This window comes from Ascaphus truei, chromosome 8, assembly GCF_040206685.1.
Source record: "Ascaphus truei isolate aAscTru1 chromosome 8, aAscTru1.hap1, whole genome shotgun sequence".
In the NCBI taxonomy this organism is placed as follows: domain Eukaryota; kingdom Metazoa; phylum Chordata; class Amphibia; order Anura; family Ascaphidae; genus Ascaphus; species Ascaphus truei.
In genome coordinates this window covers 6,245,914-6,263,474 of record NC_134490.1, presented here as the reverse complement: position 1 = coordinate 6,263,474, position 17,561 = coordinate 6,245,914, and the positions used below count along the sequence as shown (strand labels likewise).

Genomic DNA, 17,561 nt, shown 5'->3' with positions numbered 1-17,561 from the left:
CTGCCCTTCTAATCTGTTTCTCCAGTGCAAGAGACTCAACAGTTTACAATGTAAACCTGATCTCACTCATGCCTCCCTGCCACCTCTTCCCCTGTAAATGGTGTTAACCCTTTCATTTAACACTGACCTTCCTTAAATTTTACCCCACAAATCAAGCATCCCAATAGCCTGCACTCATGGCTAATGTCCCACACTCAGTCACTCCTACCACCCATTGTGACCAAGCACTGCCATATACAGCACTTACTCCCTCACCTGCTGTCTCTGTAAGTTTCCCATTAAACCTCTTAGATTGTAAGCTCTTTGGGGCAGGGATTTCCTTTCCTATTGTCTGATTTTGCTGCACTTATTGTATAATTATAATTCCCTGTACTGTATTTTTTGTGAAGCGCTGAGTACACTTTTGGCGCTATATAAATAAAGACATACAATACAATGTATTACCATCAATAAAAGGGAAGAGCGGCCCAGGAAGCAAGAAGAGCCTTGTGCTATGTCTCATACACACCTGGATTCTGGATTCAGGTAAATCTGTCAACTGGGACAGCCTGTCCCTTATCGCGATGCCTGGATAAGGGTCTGAATCAAATACTTTAGCCAACAGGTCCAGCTGGGCTTTGGTGAAGAATGTCCTTTTCCGCCTGATCTTCCCCGTGCCGGGCAGGGGGGCGCTGACATGATGGAGATCTGTGTCTGTAATGAAGTAAGGACCCTGCTGTTACTGTTGATATCATGTTGTACATGTGTGCCCCTGACTTGCACAGCACGTTACAATATAATCCACGCTGGGATACAGAGGAGTTAACAGGCTGTCATGGGAAGTGCAAACAGTGCATGTTATCATTATTATTATTTAATGGTAGGGGACCGTACACATCATAGTGCAGGAGACAGATGGTAATGGTTTGCATCCACTGATACATTGGGTAAAGAGGTTTTTTTTGCACATGGGAGCTTACAATCTAATACAGGATAGGTTCAAATGCCACACCAAAGACATGAGAAGGCTGAGGTCTCCTCGGGGTTATCACATATAGGGGTCATTCGATATTGTCCGAGGCAGCCTTCTGGGCCTTTTTCGGACAGAAATCCATATTGATGTCACTGGGGGATTTTTTTTATGGGAAATTACCCATATGACCAGCTAGGACAATTTAGAATGACCCCAACCCCCCATAGTGGCAACTCACTCAAAAGTCAGCTTAATAATAAAAAATACTTTAAATGATACAACCTGATGGTAAAGACATGGTGCCTTATTGTAATAACAAAGAAAAAGAAAGGAAAAAGGTATCCCCAAATTCAGCTTGTAAATGATGAAACATAGTAAGGATTTTCGGAAAGGCTACAATAAGCGATCTCCCTCTCTGCTGCTGTGTGCCTCTTCGGGCCTTTGTTTGTAGGAATCACAGTACAAGGTTAAGTTCAGGTCCTTAGCCTTAAACCAGCTACAGTCCTCAAGGGCCACCAACAGGCCAGGTATTAGGGGTATCCCTGCTTCAGCACACGAGGCTCAATCAGTGGCTTAGTCATTTTTACTGAGCCACTGATTGAGCCACCTGTGCTGAAACAGGGATATGCATAGTACCTGGTCTGCCGGTGGCCCTTGAGGACAGGAATTGACCACCCCTGATGTAGACCAACACACTAATATTACCATCTCTTGTAATCTCTTCAATCTCACTTCAAAAGCAGAGACGAGCCGTGCACTTGAGGAAGCAAAGTGATATTTACCGTGGACACTGTTTTTGCTCATCTGCTTCCCCATCTCCATCCTCTCTCTCTCTCCAAGTTCTCTGCAGGTAGAAGTTCTTCCTTCTGTGGTTGGCTTCTCCAAACTGCCATGAAGATGCTCTTTTGCATTTATACCCCTAACTCCTCAGCCCCCAATATGCAAATGGCTGTTCCCGATGGTCATTTCTATCTGATCATCAACTGCTTGGCTAATAAACTATGAACTGCAACCCCAGTCCTGAGGAGGACTGCCAGGCAGCCTTGAAATAAGTATTACACTTGTGTCTAATGTCTCCCAGTGACCCAATACACATGATGGGAACATCTTCAAAGGATCTCCCCAAACACCTTTCACCAGTCATTAGCAGCCCGAATACACATCAGCCATGCTTTACACAAAAGTATGAAAACAACAACATGCATACATATTTCTGTTTTATTTCTAATAGCTACGTTTTTAATTCAGATGTATTAACTTTATGATGCTTCTAATTTGATTATGGGTAAACATTCAACCACTTCAAATACACCTCCATTTTTATATATTAAAAGCCATCTATGTTATACATATTGTTAACAATATATAGACTTACCTAAACATACAGAAATATTACATTTTACCTGTCTAGTTTTTTTTTCTTCTTTAGATTTGGACGGTTGATAGTTTTATTGTCTCTAGAGTAAAACGAGTGTTTATTGGGCCTACTGTATGTAAAATGTATACTGTACATAGATGCTAAATTGCTCATACACACATTTAAGAAAATGCCTATCACACTGGGTAAATCATTGTTGTAAGGATGCAGTCTCTTCCATCTCTGCAGCGTTACACAACACAACACAAAATATTTACTTTTCTATTGAAAGGCTAACAAGTATTATAATCAGGAGAAAAGCGAAGAGCACCCAGAATCCAGTATTGAAAATGCAAACGAATTACTGATGACAAATGTATTAATACAACAATGGGAAAGGGGTGGAAACCCTCGCATCAGCCTCTAATAAAGAAAGAATTAACAACGGTGCAATAAGGGGAAGGAGCAGAATTATAACAATTAAACAAAAGACACCCTATGGGCAGCACTCGTTGTAAGCAAATATGAATTGGTGATAAATTTAAAATTAAAATGCTTTAATCGTATAATTTAAAATAGATGTCAAAATTGTTGAAAAAATGGTCAACTGACTGTGGTAACAAAATACAAAGAAAACAGACAAAAATATATAAAATACTATAACTGAGGTCTAGGGGGGGAGGTGGAGAGCCCACCTAGCTGCTAACTAGCAGAAATCAACAATCAAGGACTGTAATAGTCAACCCCCTAGTTCAGCAATAACAAGGTTAAAAGGCCTGTAAAGAGGATACAGGTGACGGAGAACTACCCATGCAAAGGTATATACCTATGTGCTATGCACAATAGATTGAGAGCTCACTAATTGCTATTTGATAATCCACAATGAAGATGGTGAGGAATACCCTAAATTAAGGGTTAAAGCAAGCCTAACTATAGGAGGGTTAATATGGTGGGCAATGTGTTATATTATAGTGTGCACAAGAGCTCACAAAGTGTGGTACTTAGCTCTGGGGCACGGTTCTAGTCCGTATCCAGTTATAGCCCCCTAACATAAATGTGCCACTTAAACATGCTTAATAATACCTCACAATATACACATAGGTCAGTCAGTGACTATCAAATAGCTGAATGTACAAGAGCTTACAAAAAATGTATTTTACAGCTCTGGGGCACGGATCTAGTCCGTATCCAGTTATGGCCCCCTAATTCAAATGTGTCACAGTAACAGAAGATGGTGAGGAATACCCTAAATTGAGGGTTAAAGCAATTTGCTTTAACCCTCAATTTAGGGTATTCCTCACCATCTTCTGTTACTGTGACACATTTGAATTAGGGGGCCATAACTGTAAAATACATTACATACATTTTTTGTAAGCTCTTGTACATTCAGCTATTTGATAGTCACTGACTGACCTATGTGTATATTGTGAGGTATTATTAAGCATGTTTAAGTGGCACATTTATGTTAGGGGGCTATAACTGGATACGGACTAGAACCGTGCCCCAGAGCTAAGTACCACACTTTGTGAGCTCTTGTGCACACTATAATATAACACATTGCCCACCATATTAACCCTCCTATAGTTAGGCTTGCTTTAACCCTTAATTTAGGGTATTCCTCACCATCTTCATTGTGGATTATCAAATAGCAATTAGTGAGCTCTCAATCTATTGTGCATAGCACATAGGTATATAACTTTGCATGGGTAGTTCTCCGTCACCTGTATCCTCTTTACAGGCCTTTTAACCTTGTTATTGCTGAACTAGGGGGTTGACTATTACAGTCCTTGATTGTTGATTTCTGCTAGTTAGCAGCTAGGTGGGCTCTCCACCTCCCCCCCTAGACCTCAGTTATAGTATTTTATATATTTTTGTCTGTTTTCTTTGTATTTTGTTACCACAGTCAGTTGACCATTTTTTCAACAATTTTGACATCTATTTTAAATTATACGATTAAAGCATTTTAATTTTAAATTTATCACCAATTCATATTTGCTTACAACGAGTGCTGCCCATAGGGTGTCTTTTGTTTAATTGTTATAATGACAAATGTATTAAAAAAGATTTTAAAAAAACACGCAGTAAAAAATACAATATAAAAAGCACAGAGCAGAGCAGTGTGTCTGCTTGTAGCCATATTCCTAACGAATGGTGTATTAGGTAGGATTCAAATAATGTTCAATAGAATTACAATGTGGGGCACACGGTGCATATCTCTGTATATATCTCTGATATTACCACTATATATAGTTGAATGGATGTTGTACTGTATCGTTTGCAACTTTTTAATTTTATTTTGTCAAATTTTAAAAATGACACACAGACGCCTCAAAAACCTCAAAGCCAGACGGGTTTTCAGCCATTATGAATACAAAACTTAACCAAACTGGTTTTATATCCATGCAGCTCTTGTAAAGTCTCCACATCAGGGGGGTGCGCAAACTGGGGTGTGTGAAATTTACGGGGAGGGAGAGGGGCACAATTCTCTTCCCCAAAGCATTTAAATTAAATGCCGGGTCAGCGCACAAGGCCTCTGTAAGTCCCTTATCTGGTCTACAGCATCTTCTGGCGATGTGACGTCACATGCCGTCGTGACATCAGAAAACGCCAGAGAAAAGGTAGGGGGGGGGGGAGGGAGAGCAGGCAGGGGGGCGCAGACGGAGACGTTTGTGCACCCCTGCTCTACATACATGTATAGAAACATTTTAACAGTTAATTTGATGAACAATTTGATATTCCTGCCTACACTCATTGTAGCACATCCATTGTCACGTAGTGCCCGATTTGCCCCTGCAAAAGACTGAATGAAGACATGTCTACTAAGCCATTGCAAAAAGGCGTTTTCGAACATGCCAATAGATATTTACACTAGCTAGTTTTCCCAAAGGGATTTAATAAGGAGTGATGTTTTAATTGCTTTATTTAAATGTACAATGATTTCTGTAGTGTTTCTGTCCCTGGGAGGCGCCCGTGACGATGCAGCTCCCGGGAATCATGCGTTGGGCATTAGATGCGGATGAGATTGAGTCAGATCCAAGCATCATGTGACTGTTATTAGGCGCTACCGGGCCAGCTACAATGTATCCACAGGGACTGATTCCAGCTCTACAAACACTTATGTGAAAGCCATGTTTATCCTCAAGGGCCTCTCTTATTTTGTATAGCGTTTGTATACACACTGCGCTTTGATTTGTACAGTAGTTGTGTTCTATAAATATACAAGTATATATGGAGTATTTATTGCTTGTCCAGTAGATTGTATAGGTTGAGTACTCTTAGGATACCCGGGTTACCATTTTTGAGTACTGAGGAGCTCAGTTTCCTTCACATACATAATATCTATACAGTATTGGTCAGGACGTATAGTCCATCGTGTATAATGCAGCGGTTGTGTCTTGCTTTGCAGAAATACATTATTTAAGTAATGTTGAATACTAATATTATTTTGATTGTAGAGTGCTGTATGCTGGCTGCACCCTGAGAGGATTTGGGGTGTTTCATTGCTGGATCGCCCCAGGAAGCAGCGCGATTGTTACTGTTTGCTTAACACCATTTGTACAGTATATAGAAATTGAATATTCGGTCAGCGTGCTGGGTTCCTTTGGGGATAATAATCAATGATATCTTTACAAGAGAAGTTATTTTTGCTTTAAGTCTTTCTTTATTTGTTCCACTATTCCCTAACACAGGGCTGTCCAATTCCAGTCCTCAAGGACCACCAACAGGTCAGGGTTTCAGGATATCCCGGCTTCAGCGCAGGTGGCTCAGTCTTCAACTGAGCCATTGATTGAGCCACCTGTGCTGAAGCAGAGATATCCTTAAAAACTCACCTGTTGGTGGTCCTTGAGGACTGGAGTTGCCCACCCCTGCTGTAGCCATTGAACTCATATACTGTTAGTATGTGGCCCCCTGAGCATGTCCTGCGCTATAAACAAGTATATGTTTTTTAGTGTTAAAATCTCTAGCTTCTGAGGTCACGTGGTAACCTTTAGACTGCACCGGGCTCTGGGGAGAGTTCCATTTTAACCTCCCGGACACTTAATATTTCAAATGCTTATATCTCCTAAATGGAGCACCGCGTTTTAAAAATAAAAGCATAGGAAGGGAAAAGAAGAGATCTCTTAAAGTAAAAAAATAAAATGGTGTTCGGTGCGGACTGGCGCTGTAAGATACTGGCAACTAATTGCGATATTGGGCGTCACTTTATCTTCACCTGGTTCAGTAATCCTAATTAGTTTGTTAACTCTTTCAGGAAAGTTCTTATCATGCTTGTATTAATCAGAACTAGTTCTACATCGCTGTCACTGCCTTCGTAGTGGGAGAACCCCTGTTTAAATCCCCGTGCCAGCAGTTTGCGACCGTGGGGGGAAGGCATTTTATTTTTAAATGCACCCAAAATTAGATTGTAAATTGTAAGCAGGCAGTCATTGTGCCTGGAAAAGTCTATGTACAGTGCTGTGTATATTGCCATATGAAAGGGAAAACGAAGAGGAGATCTCACGCTATCAAATCATCCCTGAAAAACGTTCATTATACAATATATTTATATGTCTCCCCAGAAAATCAGGTCAGGATGTGATGGGATTATAACTGTGGATAACATTCTCTCCTGTATGTTAAGCAGCATAGAAAGCCAGGCGCGCCCCTCAGGGCAGGACACTGCTCACACATTATTATATACATTATTATATACATTATTATTATTATACATTATTATTATACAGCAGCTGAACCCTGAGCTGGGGTGGAAAGGGGGGTTTGGCTCAGCCAATAGAGAAAGTGAACGAGGTGACCAATCAGGCGCCAGCATGCAGCGAGTCACGTGACGTGGGAGGACAGAGCCTGTGTGTGTGCCGGACTTTGGCTCACTCTCAGCCCGGCACGGTGCAGGCATGGCAACGCACGGCAGCGGCGGCGGCTCTTACTTCCGAAGGGCGGGCCTCTCCTGGATGGCTCTCATCGCCCTGGCCATGGGCTTTTTCACCGTAAAGATGGGAACAGGATGGTCAGGTCGGGAGGGCGGCCACAGGCATAGTCCATGTACTCATCCTCCCTGCAAATACCCCTTCCCTGCCAGACCACTGCGTGGCGGGCCCCTCTGGGAGGGAAGGGGTTTTGCAGAGCAGTCCGTGGCTGGCCCCTCTGGGAGGGAAGGGGTTTTGCAGAGCAGTCCGTGGCTGGCCCCTCTGGGAGGGAAGGGGTTTTGCAGAGCAGTCCGTGGCCGGCCCCTCTGGGAGGGAAGGGGTTTTGCAGAGCAGTCCGTGGCTGGCCCCTCTGGGAGGGAAGGGGTTTTGCAGAGCAGTCCGTGGCTGGCCCCTCTGGGAGGGAAGGGGTTTTGCAGAGCAGTCCGTGGCTGGCCCCTCTGGGTGGGAAGGGGTTTTGCAGACCAGTCCGTGGCCGGCCTCTCTGGGAGGGAAAGGGTTTTGCAGAGCAGCCTGTGGCCGGCCCCTCGGGGTGGGAAGGGGTTTTGCAGACCAGTCCGTGGCTGACCCTGTGCTGCACAGGGTTTAATATATTGAGAAGTTGTAGATTGGGGTTTGGGGTCCAGTGAGAGAACATGTATATGCTACATTGTACAGTATTACCGAGTACTGCTATTGCCCCAATGACCCTACCTCTAGGGGAGTTATTGTACCTTCCAGTGAAGTTTAACCCACGTGCAGCGGATTTTCCCTGCAACACGTCACTGTGACATCTCCATGCTGGGGCTGCCAGTCTCATCCTTGTATCTGCTCTCTCTCTCTTTTTAGTGGACGGTCTTCTGGCCCACGCAGGTTCCGTACCGACAGCTCGGCCCCGTGGGGTCACTCGCTCAGTACATGGTGACAAATCACTACAGTGTCTTGTATTACGGGTAAGTTAAGGGGGTCCGCTTGTCCGAGCATTGGCAATTCTGGCATCCAAATGGTTAAATGATCCCTCTACAGCAGGGGTGGGCAATGCCAGTCCTCAAGGGCCACCAACAGGGCAGGTTTTCAGGATATCCCTTCAACACAGGTGGTGCAGTCTTTGACTGCTCCACTGATTTAGCGACCTGTGCTGAAGCAGAGAGATCCTGAAAACCTGACCTGTTGGTGGCCCTTGAGGACTGCAGTTGTCCGCCCATGCATTAGATTGCCGTTTTTCTAGGGGCCGATCGCATTACTTGCCCACGCCCTGAGCGAGACCCCTCTCCCGTTCCCAATAAACGCCCCATACAACTTCTTGGGAGAAATGAATGGCCACAGATTTATTTATCACAACAGATAATTATCTCACATTTATATCCAGCTAGGGGCCCAGTCAGATTGCTTCGCTCACACTTACGAGGGACACCCTCCGCTCGTGCTCATCCAGCACCTTAGTCTGCGTGCACAGAGCCCCCGTGGGGAGGTCGCCACCACACCAACTGCGCCTATTCTGGCATGGTACCGCCTTCCCCAAATTCCACCTGGAAGGTCATCGCCACTCCGGCCGCCCAGCCTCCCCCAACTAAAATACTTCTGAGGTCTGCGACCTCTGTCCTGTAGCCACCGCTAGGATAGTGAGGGAGAGAGGCAGCAGCTGGGGGTCTGCAGCCTTCAGAGAGCCGCAAGTAGGCGCGGAAAGCCGCGTGCAGCTCGGGAGCCGCAGGTTCCCTGCCCCTGCCCTAGGTGAACCCATTTTCCTGCCCAGTGCGTTTTATATCTCCTGGTTCCAACGTCTCCGACACTGCATCCCACTCCACGTCCTCTCTTGGCAACTTCTCCCCCCCCCCCCCCCCCTCTCCCTCTGCAAAATCCCTTCCCTTCCAGAGGGGCCAGCCACAGACTGCTCTGCAAAACCCCTTCCCACCAGCAGGGCAGGTTTTCAGGATATCCCTGCTTCAACTGAGCCACTTGCGCTGAAGCAGGGATATCCTGAAAACCTGCCCTGCTGGTGGCCATTGAGGACTGCAGTTTGCTAGGCCTGATGTAGTGCCATGTCTTTGGGCACCCAAAGGGTTAATCTTATGCTTGCCACATCACACAGCTATTACAGCGCAGCCAGGGTTAAAGCAGTGCAGATCCAGCGACCCGGCTCACAGACAGCAGTTTTGACCTTTTTGAGTTTCATTAGTGCAAGGATGCCTGCGGGCCTTGTTTAAATATTTGCTAACTAACTTTGGCTTTTACATGGGGGGTATTGCCAGAAATCAATGGATTGTACATTACGCCGTGCCCCCCTCTCCCTCCTCCCCCCCCCCCCGCGAGATAACATCACCGGAGCGCTGGATACAGTGTGCGAGTAACTGCCCCGTTGTTGCAGGTTCTGGCTGGCGTGGGTGGTGCACGTTTTGGAGGCTGTATACGCCGTGCGGCTCTGCAGGTCAGTGCATTTCTGCCTCGCACACGCACCGCGCCGGACACGCGGTAAAGAACAAGCAGGCTGTGTGCACACACTTGTGGGTTGTTCATTATTGGTCTAACGTTATCTACATTAATCCTAACTCCCCATATGAAGGCACTGACCCTGTTCTCTATCGCTCTGTACACGTCTCCCTCACCCTGCAGTGCAGAAGTGAGACTCGATAGCATTAAGATCTGGTCTGTCTCTGTATTCTTGCCCCCGGTGCTGAGAAGGGACAGGTTTTCTGTATGTATATCTTTATTTATATAGCGCCATTCATGTACACAGCGCTTCACAGCAGTAATACATGGGACATAATAATATAACCTAATGGATGAAGGAAGGTGAGTTCAACACCGAAACGGTTCTCAAAGTACATTTCGTTTATTAGCACAGCAAATAATTAGGATAATAGCACAGTGTGACCGCTGTGTGGAGAGAGCAAACACCTGGCAAGACAACTGGTCTCTCCTAAAGCAATTGTGTATCAGTATTTCTACTTCATGCTTGCATCGTGCATACGCCATTCCCCCACTCTACCTGTATCGTCTTGTCAGCACTTCCCAGTTCTTTCCTTTCTGTGGCTTAGTAGGGGATGGAGGGTCTTTGATGTGGTTTAGCAGACTTGGGGTAGTGAAGGTGAACATGTTGCAAAGTCTTATCTTCAGGGAAGGTCACTTGTTTATAAAGTGGGGGAAACCATGATGAAGGATTTAGGAGTGCTTAGTGCCCAATGTCAGGCAGTAGCTGCAAAGTCAAACAAGATCTTATCTTGCATTAAACGGGCAATGGATGGAAGGGAAGTAAACATAATTATTCCCCTTTACAAAGCATTAGTAAGACCACACCTTGAATATGGAGTACAATTTTGGGCACCACTCCATAGAAAAGACATTATGGATCTAGAGAGAATGCAGGGAAGAGCCACCAAATTAATAAAGGGGATGGACAATCTCTAATTTATGAGGAGTGGATAGCTAAATTAGATTTATTTACAGTAGAAAAGAGGGGATATGATAACTATATACAAATATATTTGAGGACAGTACAAGGAGCTTTCAAAAGAACTATTCATCCCACAGGCAGTACTAAGGACTCGGGGCCATCCCTTAAGGTTGAAGGAAAGGAGATTTCACCAGCAACACAGGAAAGGGTTCTTTACAGTAAGGGCAGTTACAATGTGGGATTCATTACCCATGGAGACTGTGATGGCAGATACAATAGATTTGTTATAAAAAAAAAAGTTGGACATGTTTTTAGAAAGGAAAGGTATACAGGGATATACCAAATAAGTATACATGTGAAGGATGTTGATCCAGGGAATAATCCGATTGCCAATTCATGGAGTCAGGAAGGAATTTATTTTTCCCCTTATGAGATATCATTGGATGATATGACTGGGGTTTTTTTTGTTTGCCTTCCTCTGGATCAATAAGTAAGTATAGATATAGGATACAGTATCTGTTGTCTAAATTTAGCATAGGTTGAACTGATGGATGTACGTCTTTCATCCTCATCTACTATGTAACTATGTAACTGTGTAGAACTTATTCCATTTTTCATAGTTCCCTGCATAGTTCCAGCTGTGTGTCGCAAGCGTGTTTAAGATAATCTTGACGACCTTCTTCAAACTAACACTATTCTGCATTCAACCTTTTTAACCCATCCCTTGCTGGTTCATGCTTGCACAATTTCATCATATTAATCAGTCTTCGGGGGGTCTGATAGTTCAAAATCCAACAATGGGAATTGGTGCTTCAGATATAAAAGTAACATTAGGAAAAGGAGTCCCTGCCCCGAAGAGCTTACGCTCTAAGTGTACTGTCAACTTGTTTTTTTCTTTCTCACACTCCTCTCCCTACCCTCTCACTCCCCCATTTCCCTCCCTACCCCCTCACACTCCCTCATATCTTTCACTCCTCCATCTCTCTCTCTCTCCCTCTCTCCCTCTCTCCCTCTCTCCCTCTCTCCCTCTCTCTCCCTCCGGGGGAGTTAGAGGTTACTGCTTCTTCCCTCATTATTTGTCATTTGTTTTTGCTGGGTGAATGAGGCCAAACACTCCTGGCTGCAAAACTAGCACTGGGTTTATTTAGCAGAGAAAGATAAACATTAGAGATTTGTATTAATTGTTAGTTTGATGAACTGAGTGCACATTTTTGGACCCACATTACATAGTTTGGAGCCAAAGGAAAGTGACACGCACGCTGCTCCGGCTTTGGGGCAAAGGGATGGGGCAAATGTTACATTGTGAAACAAATATAAACAGGACAGGCAGTGTTAAATGGTTGTGTGCACCCGGTCATACCCAGCATGGATTTATATTACATCCTACCAATTCATAGTTGGGTTCTTAAGCCTTCAATACAGGGGTGGCCAACTCCAGTGCTCAAAGGCCACCAACAGGTCAAGCTGTGTGATCCTGAAAACCTGACCTGTTGGGGATGCTTGAGGATTGGAGTTGAGCCCCCCTGTCCTGTTCAGTGATATACAGCCGGAAAAATCCAGACCTTGCAATGCGTCTTGTAACCAGCAGAGGGAGCTCTATGTATTACGCCTAAACACACACCTATTCATTTTGTTACAGGGATGGTCCCACTTACCAACTCTCAGTTAACCCCTGTGCTGCCGGAGGGCATACAACTGAGCAGTGAAGAGTTTAAAGCGGCAATCCCCGCACATTTATTTTAAAATGTTCTTATAGAATAGCAACTGATGGGTCCCCCACGGCTGAACCGGACCATGTCTCCCGCCCGCGGGTCGCCGGGTCTGGACATATTAACTGTTTTTTTTAATGTGGCAATAAAAGTAAAATCAGAGGACTTCCAGGTTCACCCAATAGGAAGCTGTGATGTCATACTCTGACCATGCGACTTTCTATTGGCCCGTGGGGGTGAGGCTTGGGGGGGCTGCCATATTGATTATCCGAGTAGCCCCCAGACACACAGCACGGTTCTGATTCTCTCACACACACGACAAAACAAGGAGCAATTCATCTGCTTTTTTTAAATAATTTTTTTTAACATGGGGTTCAGCCCTGGAGACCCCAACCCTTTCCCCCCCCCCCCCCCCACTACCCTCTTCGCTTCAACCCCGTTAATTTCAGCTCCGGGGACCCCCTGCTTCCTGAGATACGGACCTCCCAAAGGGGGCGCCGGTATCTCGGCAAAGTTTAAAGCTCCCGCGTCACGCGGGCCAGTAGGAAGCCGCACCTGATGATGTCACGGCTTCCTATTGGCCTGCTGGGCTTGGAAACGTTGAAACTCCGCCATTACGTGAACCCAGCTAGTCGAGCGGCTACGGGCACCCCCTGCAGAGGTAAGTATCTCCGGAAGCAAGGGGTCCCCAGAGCTGAAATTAATGGGGTTCCGCTCCGCTGGGCGGTCGCTGCGGGGGCGTTCCGATCACGTGACCGCTCCACTTTCCGGATGTGAGCAGGATTGCTTCAATTCCAGTAGAGCATTATTTACCCCACGGTTTTCTGAGCAAGTCCCTTTTTAACCCCTTCCATGCCAGATTATCCTGTATTGTGTTCCATGAGCTCAGGGGATTCAAACACCAACTGGGAATCACTTTGGAAATAAACAAATAAGAGGCCGGAAAAAAGAACCTCCAGTCAAAGGACTTGTCAAAAACAATAATAATATATCAATCCATGGATCTATGTCCCGCTGACCCCCTCCTCTCCCCTCCCTCCCCCGCTCCTCTCCCCCGCTCCTCTCCCCCGCTCCTCTCCCCCGCTCCTCTCCCCCGCTCCTCTCCCCCGCTCCTCTCCCCCGCTCCTCTCCCCCGCTCCTCTCCCCTCCCTCCCCCGCTCCTCTCCCCTCCCTCCCCCGCTCCTCTCCCCTCCCTCCCCCGCTCCTCTCCCCTCCCTCCCCCGCTCCTCTCCCCTCCCTCCCCCGCTCCTCTCCCCTCCCTCCCCCGCTCCTCTCCCCTCCCTCCCCCCTCCCTCCCCCGCTCCCCTCCCTCCCCCGCTCCTCTCCCCCGCTCCCCTCCCTCCCCCGCTCCTCTCCCCTCCTTCCCTCCCCCGCTCCTCTCTCCTCTCCCCTCCCCCGCTCCTCTCCCCTCCCTCCCCCGCTCCCCTCCCTCCCCCGCTCCTCTCCCCTCCTTCCCTCCCCTGCTCCTCTCTCCTCTCCCCTCCCCCGCTCCTCTCTCCTCTCCCCTCCCCCGCTCCTCTCCCCTCCCCCGCTCCTCTCCCCTCCCTCCCTCCCCCGCTCCCGCTCCTCTCCCCTCCCTCCCTCGCTCCTCTCCCCTCCCTCCCTCGCTCCTCTCCCCTCCCTCCCTCGCTCCTCTCCCCTCCCTCGCTCCTCTCCCCTCCCTCCCTCCCTCCCTCGCTCCTCTCCCCTCCCTCCCTCCCCCGCTCCTCTCCCCTCCCTCCCTCCCCCGCTCCTCTCCCCTCCCTCCCTCCCCCGCTCCTCTCCCCTCCCTCCCTCCCCCGCTCCTCTCCCCTCCCTCCCTCCCCCGCTCCCCTCCCTCCCTCCCCCGCTCCTCTCCCCTCCCTCCCTCCCTCCCCCGCTCCTCTCCCCTCCCTCCCCCGCTCCTTTCCCCTCCCTCCCCCGCTCCCACTGCCCCCCAACTCTCACCCATCTCCCACTGCCCCCTCTCCTGGGACCGTCACTAAGCTGATGTACACGGCAAACACTCACGAGGATTCCCATTGGCTCTGATAAACACTTGGCATCTCTACATCGAAGGGCTCTTCAGCAGTGAAATGGTTAACCCCACATGACGATCACATGTACGTTCCCTAGCGGTATGATCTCTGTATGATCCTTTTTGGTTTTCCGCAGTGAACAAGGAACTGAAAATGAGAGGTCTGGCCCTGCTGTGGCCGATCCGATTTCCAAGAAGCCGGGTGCTTCCCGGGGAACACTTACTTTGGGTTAGGTAGTGCAGGGGGTCCGTGATATATATAGATATATATATATATCTATATATATCTCTCTCCTCCGCTGCCAATGCATATTGATGGAATTCCAATTATTTGTGTTTAAATGGGCAGTCCCTGCTAAGCCCCGATTGGTACTGACCGTGACATCATACATAAGGGGTCACATCGGGGAAATTCACGCCTTTTACCAACATCAGACACCTATAAGTATTTTTAAAGTCCGTTTGTGAACACGGGGAGCTGAGACTTGGGAGGGGTTTGATTTTCTCCTGGCTGCTCTCTTCTGTCTGATGTCACTGTGTGTTCAACAAGAGTTTGCACGGGTAAATTTCCCCGCCCCTTATCGTTACTACTGGCTCTAATAAAGACAGTGTGGGATACGGGGAAAGAAAGCACTTGATTGACAAACACCCCCCCCCCCCCTCCAAAGCCCCCAAAATATGCAACGTGTAATTCCTTTTCCGGGGAACCAAAGAAGCCTGATCTTTGCTTTGAGCATGGTTAGATTAGTTTCTAGATATGTTAAATTGGTCACAGAATATTTGTATGGTTGTCTACGTTTAAGAGACAATGTAATGACTCTGTATTGCATGCACAGGATTTTTAAACCTACATCTCCATCGCTATCCGTATGAGAGCGCTTATTAAAGCAGGAAAACGTGTATTTTTTAAGAATGTCGAGTTATACATTGTCGCACGCTTTACATATATGAATAAGAAACACAGAGTTGTATTTCTGCTTTAAACACCAGTTGCCTTGCGTTTTGTTCACCGCTCTCGCCCTCTCTTTGCAGGGCTAAGGGAATCACTGACTGGGGAGCCCGGGCCCGGTGGCTCATACAAACCTTCCTCTTCGGCATCGCGTCCCTCTCCCTGCTGCTCGCATACAAGCCGGGACCAGCGAAGAAGCGGAGATAGAAAGCTGCATCGCCAGCGGTCAGGGCCCTTACAGCCTCTTAACCCTTTCACTGCTGGCGGCTGCAGGCCCTCCTGACTGCTGGAAGGATCTAGCCCTACGGCCCCTGGACGATTTCCCCCTAAACCAGTGTCGCAGCCACAGCCCACGCTTCAGCGCAGTTAGTACAGGACATTGCAGGGGCTTAACGGGAGGAGCTGGGAGCTCCCGGCTCAGCTGGGATGTGGCTATGAAGGGGGGAGTGTGTGTGTCCCCCCCCACAGAGTGTCCCCCCCCCCCACAGAGTGTCACCCCCCACACACACCTACTGCAATGAACATAACGAAGGAGGGGTTAGGGAACATGGGGTGGCTAACGCCAGTCCTCAAGGGCCACCAACAGGTCAGGTTTTCAGGATATCCCTGCATCAGCACAGGTGGTTCAATCAGTGATTGAGCCACCTGTGCTGAAGCAGAGCCTGATTGAGCCACCTGTGCTGAAGCAGACAGCCGTCTGTGCTAAAGCTGGGATATCCTGAAAACCTGACCTGTTGGTGGCTCTTGAGGACTGCAGTTGGCCGCCCCTGCGTTAGTCCGTCTGATATACACTGTATAGTTGGGAGAGAGACGTGTCACCCGATTGTGTTTGTATCATTCCATTATAGCGTGCCAGACATTTCATGTTGCTCTCGCGCCCCCCCCCCCCCCTCCCAGCCCCCAGAAAAAGCCCTGCTGATCCTCTGCATCCTGTCTTCTTCCCTTTCCTAAACCATGTGAAGGGTTGCCTTGTTTTTAATCATAGAATCCTCAGAATTTATAGTCCGCAAATTCCTGACTCAGTCAAAGAAGATAATTCTGCTGCTTGCCTTTTTCTGCAAGGCACTGAAAGGGTTAACCTCTTTAAGCATAGGAACAAGATTTTTCAGTAAAGAAAATGTAATGTTTTATTAACAGCGGTTCATGCTGTACCTGCCGCTGCCACCGGAGGGCACTTTGCCATTCATGTAACATGCTATGCGTTTTTTTTTTTTATATAAATCAGTTCTGTTGTGTTAGGCTGATTCCATGGTGAGTCCATGGTGACTGCAGCCGTGCAGAGGCGCGCTGAGGGAAAGCGGGTGCTTTCCCTGGCCTTAGTTCACGCGCCGTCCGGGGGCGGGCCAGTGACGTCACGAAGCTGGTTCGCCCTCATTGGGCGAACCACTCACGTGAGCGCTCAAACTAGAAATCTGGTAAGACCTACGCCTGCAGACGCATGCGCGAGCCCTTGCTAAAGCCGCTCTCATTGCGGCTGCAGTGGCTCACTGACAAGCGTCAGCACCTAAGCGCTGACCCTGTCCTCAGCCTTAGATAATACTACTTTTATCTTTTTTTTTAAATTCAACTCTTGATGCCATTTTTAATGAGTTATTATACTGATAATCCTTTGATTTCTATAGCAGATTTAACCCACCTCCCCAGCTGTGCAAGATCTTTGCCACACTTTCCTGTTAGTTTGAGCTGCAAACTGTAACAATAGATAATGTTACCCTAGTAATATAAGGATACATTGTAGCTGCAGAGTTACATTGATTTGAAGGATTGATTGAAAATGAAAGGTTGTAGCCATTTAGTGAACCCTGGCAAGATCTTTGCTGATTGATCACCGGAGAACGAATTGATCGTCAGCTTAGGTAATTAGTTTTCAGTAAAGGTAATCAAAGGCTGCGTATACTAAAACAACAAAATATATTTTATAAAAAGTGCCGAATGGATTGCTTCTAAGCGCTGGCAGCATAATCTCCTGATTTTACGATTAAACTACAAAAGTGTAACATGTTTTGTGTTCCTTATTACAAACCAGACACAGTGTGTCCTGTCTGACCATAAGTCCATTCATGTGGCTTGTATTTCCAGCACAGATAAGCACCCTGCACACCAGGATGTTTCAGGAGTAAAGCACTGCGGTATATACTGTATTATTCCCCCCCCCCCCCCTAAAAATATCCTTCCAAAAACTGGACTCGTATTATATGCACAGCCTAACACCTTTTTTATTTTTTATGTAGGGCACCTTCAAAGCGTTAGGGTTCTATTATGTGCGAGGCCGATCTATATTCGGGCCAATACGGTAAGTATTTGTA

The 17,561-nt window shown here is 47.2% G+C and overlaps 1 protein-coding gene across 1 annotated transcript; it reads left to right on the top strand.

Annotated features, from left to right (window-relative positions):
- The first annotated feature begins 7,130 nt into the window (after positions 1 to 7,130).
- TMEM254 (transmembrane protein 254) lies at positions 7,131 to 17,252 on the top strand. Its single transcript, XM_075610409.1, has 4 exons — positions 7,131 to 7,294; positions 8,060 to 8,163; positions 9,576 to 9,635; positions 15,339 to 17,252. Exons 1-4 carry the CDS (start codon positions 7,202 to 7,204, stop codon positions 15,460 to 15,462), a joined length of 381 nt encoding a protein of 126 aa, XP_075466524.1. The 5' UTR covers positions 7,131 to 7,201; the 3' UTR covers positions 15,463 to 17,252.
- Positions 17,253 to 17,561: the final 309 nt, after the last annotated feature.